General features: G+C 36.7%; 1 protein-coding gene across 1 annotated transcript in view; it reads right to left on the minus strand.

Annotated features, from left to right (window-relative positions):
• Window positions 1-14,324, minus strand: part of ZMYM2 (zinc finger MYM-type containing 2) — a 94,327-nt gene that overhangs the window by 61,685 nt on the left and 18,318 nt on the right. Inside the window, exons 3-5 of the mRNA XM_086739536.1 lie at window positions 11,990-12,074; window positions 9,752-10,608; window positions 1,691-1,976 (exon numbers count right to left, since the gene is read on the minus strand). Of these exons, the coding sequence (XP_086595662.1) occupies window positions 1,691-1,976; window positions 9,752-10,601 (1,136 nt within the window). The 5' untranslated portion in view covers window positions 10,602-10,608; window positions 11,990-12,074. The remainder of the gene's footprint in view (window positions 1-1,690; window positions 1,977-9,751; window positions 10,609-11,989; window positions 12,075-14,324) is intronic.

The following is a 14,324-nucleotide window of genomic DNA, read 5'->3' on the forward strand; positions in this document are numbered from 1 at the left end:
GTGGGTTAAAATAAAATACCTAAGAATGCTGACTTTTCATGCTGGGTTATAAAATTTCTTAAAAGTTATTGTAGGCTTTACTTTTTCCACTTAAATGAATCTACACATTTAAAGATAAATCTGAGCATTACCCCTGAAAGTCTGACCTATGACATATCAACTATTATCATCTATACAATCTACTTTCAAGATCTCATGGATTTTGCTAGAGTTCCCTTATCCTTTCACCAGCCTGCAATCTGACAATATTATGTCTGCTTTGGTAGGCAAAGAACACAGCAGCAAGTAGGGAGCAAGGAGTACCTGGTTTGCTACCATCAAGTAGCAAAAATTTGGCAATAAAGTCAAAAAAGAGGCTAGGTAAGATTGGGGTTTACAACGAAGCCATGCTACACAGGAACAATTTCATGCGTATACTGCCTTCTATTTAACTGTGATTGAGTAGGTAGCTGCATAGTAGTGGAAGAGCAAAGACCAACATTACCTCAAAAAATTGTCAAAGGTGACTTCATAGAGGTTCTCTAGAAATCAAATACACTATTATAAGTAACCCAAAAGGCTAGAAATACGGTATTTTCCTCATCACTCAGAAATAAAGTCTTTTCATTTAGTGTTGTTTTGTATGTAGCCTCTTACAATACACAGATGAGGATCTCAAAACTTGCAAGAGAGCACAGATTTAGCCATGAGTTTTCAAGACTTCCAACAGAAATAAAAATATTAGTCTAGTCTTCATTTTCATCTTTACAGCTAGATGAATATGGAAGTAGAAGCAGACTACCAGACTACTTCTAAAAAAAAAAAAGTATATAAACACATACAAGTCAACAGAAAGAGTACAGAGTGCTTTTAACCAGTTCTGTAGAGGTGAGAGTTGAGAGAAATTGAGCTTTTGCATGCATTAAAAAAAAAAAAAAAAAAAAAAGACTAAAATATGCTAAATATTCTAGGCTTTCAGTGTACCAAAGTACGTATACACAGTATATCAATACTTTTAATAGTTTCAGTAGTTTTCCACTGCCAACAGTGGAAATGTCTTCCAGCTTCTTTTAAGTATCAGTTTCTCCTTCTTTTAAAGCCTCTTGATTTTCTATCTTTATCTATCAAAATTAATTCTTTGTATATAAGACAAGGTCCATTTTTTTATTTTAGATCTAAAGAATATATCTTGTCACAGCATATATTCCAACTTTGACATCTTTAAAAAAAAAGATAAATCAGTACTTTTTTTGTGTATTGGCTTTCATAGAAACAATCTGCCATACTCTGAATTCAAAAGCTGGTAGACTTTCTATTTTGTTACAGCAGACACAGTTAATTCAACATTTCCAAAGAACGTTAAAACAACACTATATAAAGTACTTGTATAGTCAAATTTTATATAATTAATGCAGCAATTCTCACACATGCATAAGAATCTTAAGCATTACTTGATTTAGCTGCTAATATCATAGAATCATAGAATGGCTTGAGTTGGAAGGGACCTTGAAAATCCCTTCCCCCTGCCAATCCCCCTGCCAAAAGCAGGGACACCTTCCACTAGACCAGATCACTCAAAGCCCCATCCAACCTGGCCTTGAACACTTCTAGGGCTGGGGCATCCACCACCTCTCTGGGCAACCTGTTCCAGTGCCCCACCGTCCTCATAGTGAAGAAATAAAATACGAAACAAAATTAAAAATTTCCTTACTTTCTGCACATAACACAAAGTTTCTTTGGAGTGGGTTTGTGTGAGAATGACGAGAGGCAGGTAGTAGAACAAAAAAGGTGAGCTGATCCTTTTCGCTGATAAGCAGTTTGCCCCTTTTGTAAAGGCTTTTTGCAGTTTGCACATGTGACTTTAACCTGTTTTGAAGGCTGCTGCTGGGCAGAAGGCTGGAAAATCTGTTTAGGAAGTGATGCTACAGGTGACAAGGAATCCACACCTGGTTGCTTCTGATTCCTAGGGAAGGATGCTGACTGGGATATCCAAGAATCTTTAAGACAAAAAACCACACAAAAAAACTAAGTGAACAGATATGTACATATATATATATATATATATATATAATATTCACAGATATATGATCATAAAATAATTTTTCTGCTCAAACTGACAATTAACAGAAGAAAGATGATGTTTTAGAAATTCGGGTTTAAAGTAAAATGCTATTCAATGGTACCACACTCTCCATTGCTACAAGCTTCAGAACATGAACAAATTTCAGGATGGTCCCATCCTACATCTAGGATGGGTTTTGCAGACCTCAATTCACTTGCACTGGGTTTGCAAACTAGTAATTTTATCTTGAGACAAACAACACTGCTATTACCAACTGCAATTAAAAAGAAAAAAAGAAAAGAAAAAGAAAAAAAAGAGATCCCAACAGAGAACATGGAATTTCTAAACTAATGTTTGACATATAAACCCTGCAAATTTATAAGAAAATGAAATCTTAGCTTTTCATTAGTTATTTTCTTCTAAAGCTGTAAGAAGTACCATGTATCCGACCTCAGTGACAAACTCTAGAGTTGGGGTTTCCCATACTCGTTTCCTAGTCTAGCCCGCAGCCAGAGAACTACACTGCAGTTAGAGCAAAGCACAGTGGGTCCACATCTGGGATCTCCATTTATGTCATTGATTCCTGTAAGAGTTCCTGTTTTTCTCAATAATGTTTTAAACGCAATGAATACCACTTAATGTGCAAACTGTCAAAGTCATGAGAGTTCCAAATCTTCCTCAGCAGAAATCAATGAACCTAGAAGATAGTATTCCATTAAGTTATAGCAGTACACAAATCCATGTCCCTGTGTTCCAGACTCCACTCATCTTCCACCTGTACTTTTGGACAACAGACTACAATGGAATAAAGTAATCTTTCCACAATCGTTTGCAGCATAACATGCTACAGAGTAACTTGCATAACAAGAACATAATTAAAACTTTATCCAACAGAAATACACCTAGAAAAATCCCATGCTTCTGTTAAATTACATGTTCCGTATCTTGGTTTGGAGCAGAATATACAGCTCTGGGGAAAAAGAAAATCCCCAATAAAATGTAACTTCTAGGCTTTTCTCTAGAATTTAAGCTTTCATTTTTAAATAATTATCACAAAAATTTAAGAACTTTGAGCTTCTGAAGAATGCCAAAGATACATCACTTAAGCATGAATTAAAATGTTAATATGAACTACTTTTCATTACTAAAAAAATCTTTTCCACACATTTTCAACAGTACGTGTCAGTTATCCCAAATACTGTCACAGCACTTGGGATTTACCTTTCAAGCTTTTTATATTCCTAGCCTCTAGAACAGTACTTCCCTGCTACTTATCAAATAGTCAACACCTGCATAAATATTACTGTATTTAGTAGTACTTGTGTTACTACTTTCAAGTAAACACAGCATTTACTGTAACTAAATAGAAATATTAAAGCTTGGATGCCTTACTGCAGTAACTCAGTGTATTCCTGGGCTGTTATTACAACTACTTATTACTGTTATTACAACTAGTATTAATAACCAAATATAAGAAAGATTATTTTAAATTCTGCAACTTCAGGTAACAAAAACCTTAACCTAGATACTTCAACAACTGCCTATACCTTATTCTTAAAGGAATATTATCTTGGTTCGTAATCATTAAACAAAAGGCACCCTTTCCTCATACTGTTTTCTCAAGTCCTCTCTTTCCCCAAGAGGGTTTTATTAACAACATATTCTGCTGCACAGTTTTAAAATTAATTTTACGGACAAAGTTCCAAGAACCCTTGCTACACAACCAACCAACATATATTCCTTAGCAAGTAAAAGATGATTTTCCCGTGTGACTTTGTGTCTTCAAGGATGTCCTATTTCTCAGACACATAAGCCAAGTTGGAAATTTACCCATCGTAATGCTTGAGGGTAAATAGAAGAGCTAGAACAAAGAGGTGAAGAGAAGAGGGAAAGGAAGCAGAACAAATACATTCCTCTTTAAACCATTAAAGAAGTTTACATCTGAAGGCGTGAGTATCCATACTGACAGTCTTAACGTCAACATTCATTTCAGTGCCCTCTTCAAACTTTTCTATACTATTATGTCTACTATCTCATATTTATAACTTGGTAGCATGTTAACACCTCAAAATATTTTGAAATTCTCCTCTTATAGGTTTCAAGTGGGAGCATGCTGTATCTCTCACCAGGAATACACAGCATGTGCAGTAAAGTTACATGTGCTTGTAATTCCAGTAGCGCTCAACCACCATCACAAAACCCTGAGCTTGCCAGGCTCATTTGGGTTTGCAGCTTTTACCATGACTTCCTAGTACCTCATTAAGATTACTTCAGTATTTCCTTAGTATCAAGGCTTCATATAGCCTCCCTTAATTGTCATGTTGCTGCACTTCTCCTTTCACAAATATATCACAAGAACATTTAAAAATCTTACCTTTCCTTTTCTTGCTTTCACGTCTTCCACATCACAATTTCACAGACACCGATTTTTATACTGTAACTTCTTATCTCACTTTTTAACTGTGTTACCTCCCCTACTTTATTTTCTCTACAAAGGATCATCTGTAAAAGTTTTTTTTTCATGTCTTTGAACTGAGAAGGTTTATCACACTTTCTTAGTTGATTCCTGAGTTTCCACACCTCGTTGCCCTTATGTCTTCATTCCTCAGGTACCTATCTGCGGTTCTTTAATGGCCAAGTTTATGAAGCTGTAACGTTTCAAATTCAACTACTTCTTACTATAATTCAGCTGTTCAAGGTGTTCCCATTCTTTCTCACTCATTCCTGCTCTAAACTGCTATAAAAATACTCCTTACCCTCATCCGCACCAATAGATTTAATTGTGGAGACATCTTGCAAAAACAGCTCAACAAAATGATGGCTTTTTAGAAAAGCTGAAAAAACTCTATCAGCACAACCTGGGGCAGAGGTGGGGAGAAAGACAGTAACAGAAGTTTTACAGAGGTATACAGCTCTTGAAACATATTCAGCTACATCTGCATTCGTACAGCCTCCCTTCATTGCAGGAGATTCAGATTAGGGCAATTCTGAACTGCATCCTCAATTTACTAGATGTTGGCTCTGGTTCTGGAACAGTTTTGTTGCATAAAACCTAGATTCGATTCAGAAAAACAAAATGTAAGTTCCAGCCCAAAAGCATTTGAAACTCATCTACGTGGACTTCTGTTCATCAACGTGGACTTCTCCAAGACATTTGGTATTGTCCCCACAACATTCTTTCTGCTAAACTGGAGATGTATGAATGTGATGGATAAGGAACGGGCTGGATGGTTTTGGCCAAAGAATTACAGTTAATGACTCAAATTTCCAAGCGAAAACCAGGAACAGGCTGTGGCCCTCAAGGGTCCGTACTGGGACTGATACTATTTAGTATCTTCATCAACCACATATGCAGCAGGATTAAGTGCCCCCTCAGTAAGTTTACAGATAACACCAAGCTGAGTAGTGCAGCTGTTAAGCCTGGGGGAAGGGGGATATCATCCAGAGAGACCGTGATAGGGTTGAGGAATGGGTCCATATGAATTTCATGAAGCTCAATAATGCCAAGTGCAGGAACTTTCACCTGAGTCAGGGCAATCCTCAAAATCAACACACATTGGGGGATGAACAGATTGAGAGCAGCCCTGCTGAGGACTTGAGGATACTGGTAGATGAAAAATTGGACATGAGCCAGGAATGTACACTTGCAACCCAGAAGGCCAACCATATCCCGTGCTGCATTAAAAGAAGCATGGTCAGAAGGTCAAGGGGGGCAATTCTTTCCCTCTATTCCACTCTGGTAAGACCCCACCTGGAGTACCACACCCAGCTCTGGGGTCCTCAGTACAAGACAGACATGAACCTGTTAGAGAAGGTCCAGAGGAGGGCTACCAAAAAAAAACCAAACCAAACCAAAACAAAACCACACCCCCCAAAAAAAAAAACCAAAAAACAAAACCCACCAAACAAAAAAATCCCAAACCTATCAAAACAAAACAAAAAACAACAACAAAAAAACCCAGAAAGCTGGACTACCTCTCCTGTGAAGAAGGACAAAGAGTTGGGGTCGTTCAGCCTGGACAAGCTGGAGAAGGTTCTGAGGAGACCTTATTGCAACCTTTCAATATATAAAGGGGGCTTATAAGAAAGATGGAGAGATACATTTAACCAAGACCTGTACTGACAGGACAAAGAGCAACAGTTTTAAATTCAAAGACGGTAGATTTACGTTTGACATGAGGAATTAAGTTTTCTACTATGAAGGTGGCAAGACACTGGAACAGGCTGCCCAGAGAAGTTGTGGATGCCCCATCACTGGAAGTGTTCAAGATCAGGTCGGCAAGGCTTTGAGCAACCTGACCCAGTGAAAGATGTCCCTACCCATGACAGCGGGGTTGGACCAGGTGATCTTTAAAGGCGCCTTCCAATCCAAACCATGTTATCAAATGTATTCCAAGGCTTACTGGGGACATTAGGTTCTGAATTGCTGCGCTAGACAGAAGTTTCTCTGTTCTGCACCTACTGCTTCCCATACAGTGGAGCCACTTACACAAGGGGAACAGACTAACACTGATCCAGAAGAAATCTTCCAAACCATATAGACTCATAGAACCATTTAGGTTGGAAAAGACCTTTAAGATCATAGAGTCCAACTGTTAACCTAACACTGCCAAGTCCACCACTAAACCATGTCCCTAAGCACCACATCTACATCTTTTAAATACCTCCACAAACGGTGACTCCATCACTTCCCTAGGCAGCCTGTTCCAATACTTGACCAGCCTTTTGGTGAACATTTTTTTTCCTAATATCCAATCTAAACCTCCCGTGGTGCAACTTAAGGCCATTTCTTCTCATTCTATCGCTTGTTACTAGGGAAAAGAGACCAACACCCACCTTGCTACAACCTCCTTTCAGATATTCCAGAGACCAGTAAGGTCTCCCCTCAGCCTCCTTTTCTGCTGACTAAACAACCCCAGTTGCCTCGTCCACTCCTCATAAGACTTGTGCCCTAGACCAGCTCCCTTGCTCTTCTTTGCACATGTTTCAGCACCTCAATGTCTTTATTTTAGCGAAGGGCCCAAAAATGAACACGATATTCAAAGTGTGGCCTCACCAGGGCTGAGTACAGGTGAACAATCACTTCCCTAGTCCTGCTGGCCACACTATTTCTTATACAAGTACATAAAATATATTTGACAGAGCCTCACTATCAACAATTATCTACTACTCTTCTAACAACATGTAGAAGTCACATGTTCTATTTCCTTTGTCACTGTGGAGAAAAAAAAAAAGTATCACAAAACTATACATGTTTGCATATTAAAGGCTTGAGGTAACAGACTTGTTTAAAGATTTGCAGAATGGCTCTGTAAATTGATGTATTAAGTCCTCACACAACATTCTAACAATGCTAACTAGCAAATCCCTAAAGCTGTGGTATCTGAAAACAGTTTGCTATCCAACATCCTACATTCTGTTTCTGAACTGTAAACTCAATCCATGAGTTTCAAATTACATAAAATCAAAGCATTTTTATCATCGATAAGCTTAAATTCACTAAGCAAGACCCTGCACCTCCACTGGAAATATTTTAGAAACCTAGAAATCAGAACAGATGGAACATCATTGATCTAATTTTAGACTGAAATTGTGTAGACTACATTAAACATATTTAAGATCAAATGCTTCCTGTCATATTATCAACGTTTGTAACAGGCAGGACTAACCTCTACTGACAAGATTTTCTAGAAGAAAAAGGGGCAACTTCCAGACACAACCAATAAAATCGAAATTTGTATCTGGAAAAACCTTCCATCTTTTTAAGTACAAAAACCTGTAAATGATCCACATGTACCATGTTTCAGGCTTTTTCTTGTATAAAAGCCATTTATACTATAGCTGTCTTCCCTCTTTCCTCCTCTTGTTTCTTCTTCTCATGTTCTTTGTCATTTTTCTAGTTCCCCTCTGGTCTGGCATTTTTCTCCATCCATTTTACCTGCGGTAGACCCTCCTGCTTCCTTTTGAGCCTACCACTCTATTTTTCGCATAAAAAGAGCACAGCCATAAAGAAATCCTATATAAGTACACCTTGAAATACATCTCTCATACCCACTTGTAAATTTATTTTTTACTCCATTCTTAATGAGTCATCTTCACAAGGCCCCTAAAAGGACTCCCAGTCACTACTCCTGTCTCTCTGAACTCAAATCTATTTCAACACTGCTATGGTCCCAGCCTATCACACTTCACACCAAAATCTGGTATGTCTCTGTCAATCACACCAAAACCAAAAGTTCAGTATTGCAAGACAAAGTACATCCTGATTTTCTTAAGACGTGCTTTCCTCAAGAAAAACAAAGGGAGTACTTTGAGGTAACAAATACTTTAAGCTCTTATCCACAACTACTTGATCATCTCTGATAAAACAATTATCATAACCCATGTCTAAGGGATCAACTAGCATTAGCGGGAATGTTGGCTTTAGAAGATAAGAAATTGAATTTCTAAATTATTCAGTGAGACATCCAGACTACAAAAAACAGCTTTCAACTTCAGAAGTCAAATTTTCAAATCAGTTTCAAAATTAACACAAAAAAAATCACAATCTAACATCCGACTTAAAGCTTAGCTTCCCACTGCCATTTTCATAATATAATATGAAAGATACTAATACTTTTGCAAAAGTACATTTGGTAATATATGACTAAATTGAAGAACTGCGCTACTTAAACAGTCGTTGAAAAACAGATTGAAAAAAAAAATTATGTCTCTTAATCAGCACATGGGCAAGTTAAGAAAATGTACATTAACAAAAAGTCTACTAGACCTAGATCCTACCCATTTTAACTTTTTGTTTTGAAATGACCCTAATTAGTCTGAAGTTAAACCTGTACCAAAAGTGGTAATTCAGCTTCTCCCTGCCCACCACCACTTCTAGTCTAACAGGGCAGGGGAGTACCAGTATATGTTGGAACTTGGAAGGTTTTAACTGCTTATGTGAAAGCTTAAATTCTGAAGAATAGCAATTCCAGAAGATCATTCATGGCTGCTCCATTTGTTTTTTAGCAAAATCTGTTTACTTGCTAAATCTAGCAACAATATACTGGTGTTTACAGAGATATAAAACAAAACCAGTCAATTCAAAATAATTAATATTGCATGATATAAATACATATTATCACAAGCTACTAAATAGCAATTATAAAGCGTGTATAACATACTGCAGGAATACCTGAGTCCACAAGTAACTTGGATCCCATTTTGTTAAGCATCATAAATACTGAGAATTGCTCAGTATGCAATGAATTATGACAGCTAGCTACTTACAACTTAAGATCAGACTTTCGAATTCAGGTTTTTTCCATGTCAAATTGTATTCAGATGGCAAGATAGATCAGTAAAACAGTTTAATAACTTTGATGCATTATACTAGTCACAAAACTGTACAAAAAGGTAGAAAAGTTACATAGCTACACTAATCTCTATTTGTGTCAATTACAGGGGTACACTTATGTCATAAAGGAAGTTTTGCTTTAGCTATCTATTTGTGTCTCGAAACATAGTTTACCTATCTAACACATTACATCATTGAGCATATTTTATTCCAGAGCCACAAATAAGGTTGTGATGGGGATGAAGGGAACCAAGGTCTTCCACAGGAATTAAAAAAAAAAAAAAACCTAAGCAGTGCCACTGCCAAAAATATTTAATCAAACATTCTAGTATTTATTTTCATATTTTAAGGAAACATTCAGAATTGCAACTTACCAGGATTGTGATGAGTCACAGATTCTCCATTTTGAAATACATCTCCAGCCACGTTCACTCTACCAGGATTGAAAGGTCCTACACCAGTCTTGGTCTGTGAAGTCAAAGATGGGGTGTGTGTTTGCATATTAACACCAAAATTACTTGACTGTAGTCCGTTAGATACATCTCCCAAGTTGGCATTCTGCAGTGATCTTACATGTGTAATCATTAAGTTCACGTCATGCCCTTCAGCATTTTCTAAATGACCATCACTCACAGAGCTCATAGCACCTGTTTCTACTGTAGTAACATTAGCAATCTGAATTTCAGAGTCTGGTTCTGTGGTTATACCACTATTACCTATTCCTGAATTTACCTTACTTCTTGAAAAACTGGAAGCTGAGAATTCCATATCGTTGGTTCTATTTTTACACTCTGGAAGTCTTCGTTCATTGAAACTGGAAGCATTCTTTTCTTGTTCTTGATTTGTTTCAATGTCTTCTTCATCATCAATAATAATAGTTTCACTTATACTCCCCTTTTGAGAATTTAAGTCTTTTGGAGGAGGAAGCATTTTGCAATCATTCCCTTGAAGTTCTTCATTTTTTGATGATGTAAATGCAGTGTTCCTTTGATCTGCTATCAGTGACGTAGAATTTTGTGGAGGTTGTACAGGTTCAATAAAAACTACATCATCATCATCTTCTATAGGTGAGTTTTGGAATTTATTAGGTCTAGAAACTAAAGAACTTGGTGGACCTCCAAATGTATTTCCTACATTTGCAAGACCTGCTGCCATGGTAGTGCTCTCTACTAAACCAGGAGTATGTTCAGACAGTTCTAATCCTCCCAGAGGACTCGTGTCCATTCCAGATCTGCTGTTTAAAGAAAAACATAAAGCAAGAAAAAAAACCAAACAACAAACAAACAAAAAAAAAAAAAACCAAAAAAAACCACATCCCACTTCAGGGTAAGATACAACTTTGCACGAAAAGTTCTTAAAAATAACTATAGAATTAATAGTTTCAGCTTTTACTTTGTTTTCTTCCTGACATCACATAAAGAAAAAAAAAAAGCTTTTCTATGCTGCTCTTTGAATGTCTTAGCATTCATTTACTTTCTAATCCCATACTAGCAAAAAAAATACTGCCAGTATCAACATTTCCCACACAATAGCTACACATCATTATGCTCAGCAACACATATTCATATACAGGAAATACAATTTTTGATGGTATTTATCACATGATCCTGATTTCTCAGTCCCTTTCCCACCCACATATGCACACCATGACCGTCTAACACTGCTTTTGCTGACTGCAAAGCAAGATCAAAAGTTAGACACGCAGAAAGAAAATTTGAATTCCTATTAAATTTCATTCCTGTTAGAAATGTTACAGTTTCAGTATCAATAAGTTTATGAAATAAAAGACTGAAGTGCATATCCCAGTGCGTAGGGGGGAAAAAAAAAAAAAAAAAAGAAAAAAAAAGGCAACTTCATTTTGCATATTAACAGCTCTGACATTCAACTGATTTTCCCCAAACCGCACACTGCCAAAGCTCCTTAAGCGGTCCCAATATAAGCGGAACCCAGAAACAAGCAAAAGAGAGACAGAACTGCTGCTCATGACGAGAACAGATCTGATACTGAACAGTGCAAGGCGCACAGAAACCTCTCATTTCTAGTCACTAGTAGAGGCAGCTCATTTGAGGTCCTGACTTAACTACCTTATGTTCCACTGCAGCTTTCAACAACTTTCTCTGTTCTTTTTAACAGCACGTGATGCTTCTTCATGCTCCTTCCCAACAGCTACTTTGCCTGGAGGTTTCTGCTTGCTTTTAGTAATTGTTCAGTTTAGGAAATTCATTGTTTATTATTGTCAATTGTACCGTTAATTAAAAAATTATAAAAGGCAATTTGGATATATGATTTCTATACCTGTAATTCCAAATCAGTATATAATCAGTGCTAAAAGACCTCAGATATCTCTAAAAAACATCTGCACTAAAAAAATCAGTAAATTAAATTGATCTTGATATACACAACAAGAAAAATACAGCTATAATTACACAATAATTTGGGTATGTCTTGAAGCATACACTAAAATGTGACATCACTCAGCTTTTGTGAAAGGCTAGAAGTAGCTTTCTGTGCTTTTTGTTATAAATCCCCTACAAAACAAGGTAAATAGAGGAAGTAGAAATATCCTGCCCATCAATACTTACCCATCCAGAAATCCACTGCAATCTGTTTACCTTAATAAGTTGCTCCAAAAGCTTTTATTTTCTTTCCTGTGGGGAATCTGCTCTTCTTGTATCAACTTGCTGCCCTCCGTAAAAGCTGAAACAGGATTAAAATAAATATTAGATATTCAAAACAGTTTCTTCATCTCAAACCTTTACTACTAACTAGGTTTAATAAACAGACTTCCTTCTAAATTGACTGTGTAAGTTCAAACCTGACTTTCAGCACTATCATCCTACAACGTTAGAGAGAATGTCAGTCTATACAGTCATGGCTGTGAGTAAAGCAGCAACAATATCGTTTATTCTATTTTTACACTCTGTCACATCACATTTCCAGAATCCTTTGTTCGATGCTTTATAGATAGAAGGAAAAAATACAATGTTTTGTAAGAGAGAGACCGACATAACTGCAATTAAGTAATCAAACACTAGAATTAAAAAGTATATATAATAGAATATTATAGGTTGCCCAGAGAGGCGGTGGAAGCCCCACCTCTGGAAACGTTCAAGGCCAGGTTGGGTGAGGCTCTGAGCAACCTGATCTAGTCGGGGATGTCCCTGCTCCTTGCAGAGGGGCTGGACTAGACGACCTTTGAAGGTCCCTTCCAACCCCAACCATTCTATGATTCTATGAATATTTTAAAAATTAAGTAAACTGGGCTACTGAAAAAAGAAACCTCAGCAGTTACATTTCTTTGCTTTTTATCATGTCAGCCTCCTTGATGCTGAATATACTACTACTTGAATATACTACGCTAACATTAAGATTTAGCAAGAGAAGACTTACAGAACATACATGATAAATCAGGCTTACAATGCAATATAAACCTTACTTCGCTAATAATTTTCAAATTCTATATATGCACTGCAACAACACTTTGCACAGGCTCAGGCATTGACAGCTTGCATTAACACGTGATCACTCACAAGAGACTGAAAACGTTCAAAGTTCAAGCCTATATTTATTCTTCAGGTTTTATAACAGTCATTAGGTTTCCCAGACCTGGTAGTATTTTTAAAATATAGAGCATCAACTTGTGCAGTTACCTACTGTTTGAGGACAGCCCTCAAAATCCCCAGACAGTAAAAAGGTCCAGTGGAATAAAGCTCAAATATTCTTCTACGCATTTACAACACTATTCAAGCCCTCTTGTCCACTAAGTGGGATGGGGGTTGGGAGGGGACCAAACAGCAAAGCTGTGAACCAGATTAATCCTAAAAGAGAGGCGACCACCTTTTAATTCCTTCATATGTTAGCCTTACAGCCAAATGGCATTATGTGAAAGCATTTGAACTGCAATAAAAGGTAACATTGAATTGGAATGAAAGAGGTTTTCTTACAAAAAAAAAAGAAAAAAAAATTGTACTATCAATGCAGTTGGCTTGTGCTTGTACCTCCCCAGAAATCAGTCAGTTACACTGAAGATTAATTTAATCCAATATTCTCCTTTACCTATTTTATTTTTCCCTCTAGGGCTGAATAATTCAAACTTAGATTTCCCTGCATCTCAGCTTTTGCTGAAAGGAATTCATTCAGTTCACTGATTCTTAAGGTTTCCCAGCTTTATTCCATACATTTTCTTTCTCTACAAGCACAAAAGCATCACAAGCACATAAAGCTTTTAATAAAGTTTTAAATATACCTGAACAGATGGGAGCAAAGAAGAAATGAGACTACGCCAAGACTATACCTCAGGACTGACTCAAACCTTTGCTATTCCTATTTTTACAGATCCTTAGTAGAAACACACTTGGACTGTATTACAGTACACACACGTAATAGCAAATACCAATAAGACCCAAAACATATATCTTTTTGCCTAAATATATTTATTTTTTCCACAAAGGCTCTTAAAAAGGTTTTACTGACCTGTATTATAAGGTGCAACATAAAAATAAATGTTTATGTGCATAACTATTAATACATAGTCTTAAGTAAAATCTGCATATATTTCCTCACAAATTCCAGCCTCTACCTCTGCAAGACTCAGCAACAAAATTAGTCAAAAAAAAAAAAAATCAGAAATTTTTTTCAGATATTTGCAAAATGAAATAGCTTGTGTTCTAAAAATGCTAGTACCAAGGAGAAACACAAACACTGTATGTCACAGTCACAGGATTTCACATGCAATGTCACAGTCAGGATTTCTAAATGAACAACTACCAAAAAAAGGAACAATCTACATGGTGAGAAGAATAGGTTTACAATGGGAAACTAGGAAGAACCTCACACAACTAGTAACAGTGAAAGATGCTTAACAACAGAAACACAATTGCTAGAAATCTGTAAAATTGATTAGACTGATCACTGGTTTAATTGTTGAGACTGAAAAAAAACCAAACA

The sequence above is a fragment of the Chlamydotis macqueenii genome, chromosome 1 (assembly GCF_036417535.1).
Source record: "Chlamydotis macqueenii isolate bChlMac1 chromosome 1, bChlMac1.mat, whole genome shotgun sequence".
NCBI lineage: Eukaryota > Metazoa > Chordata > Aves > Otidiformes > Otididae > Chlamydotis > Chlamydotis macqueenii.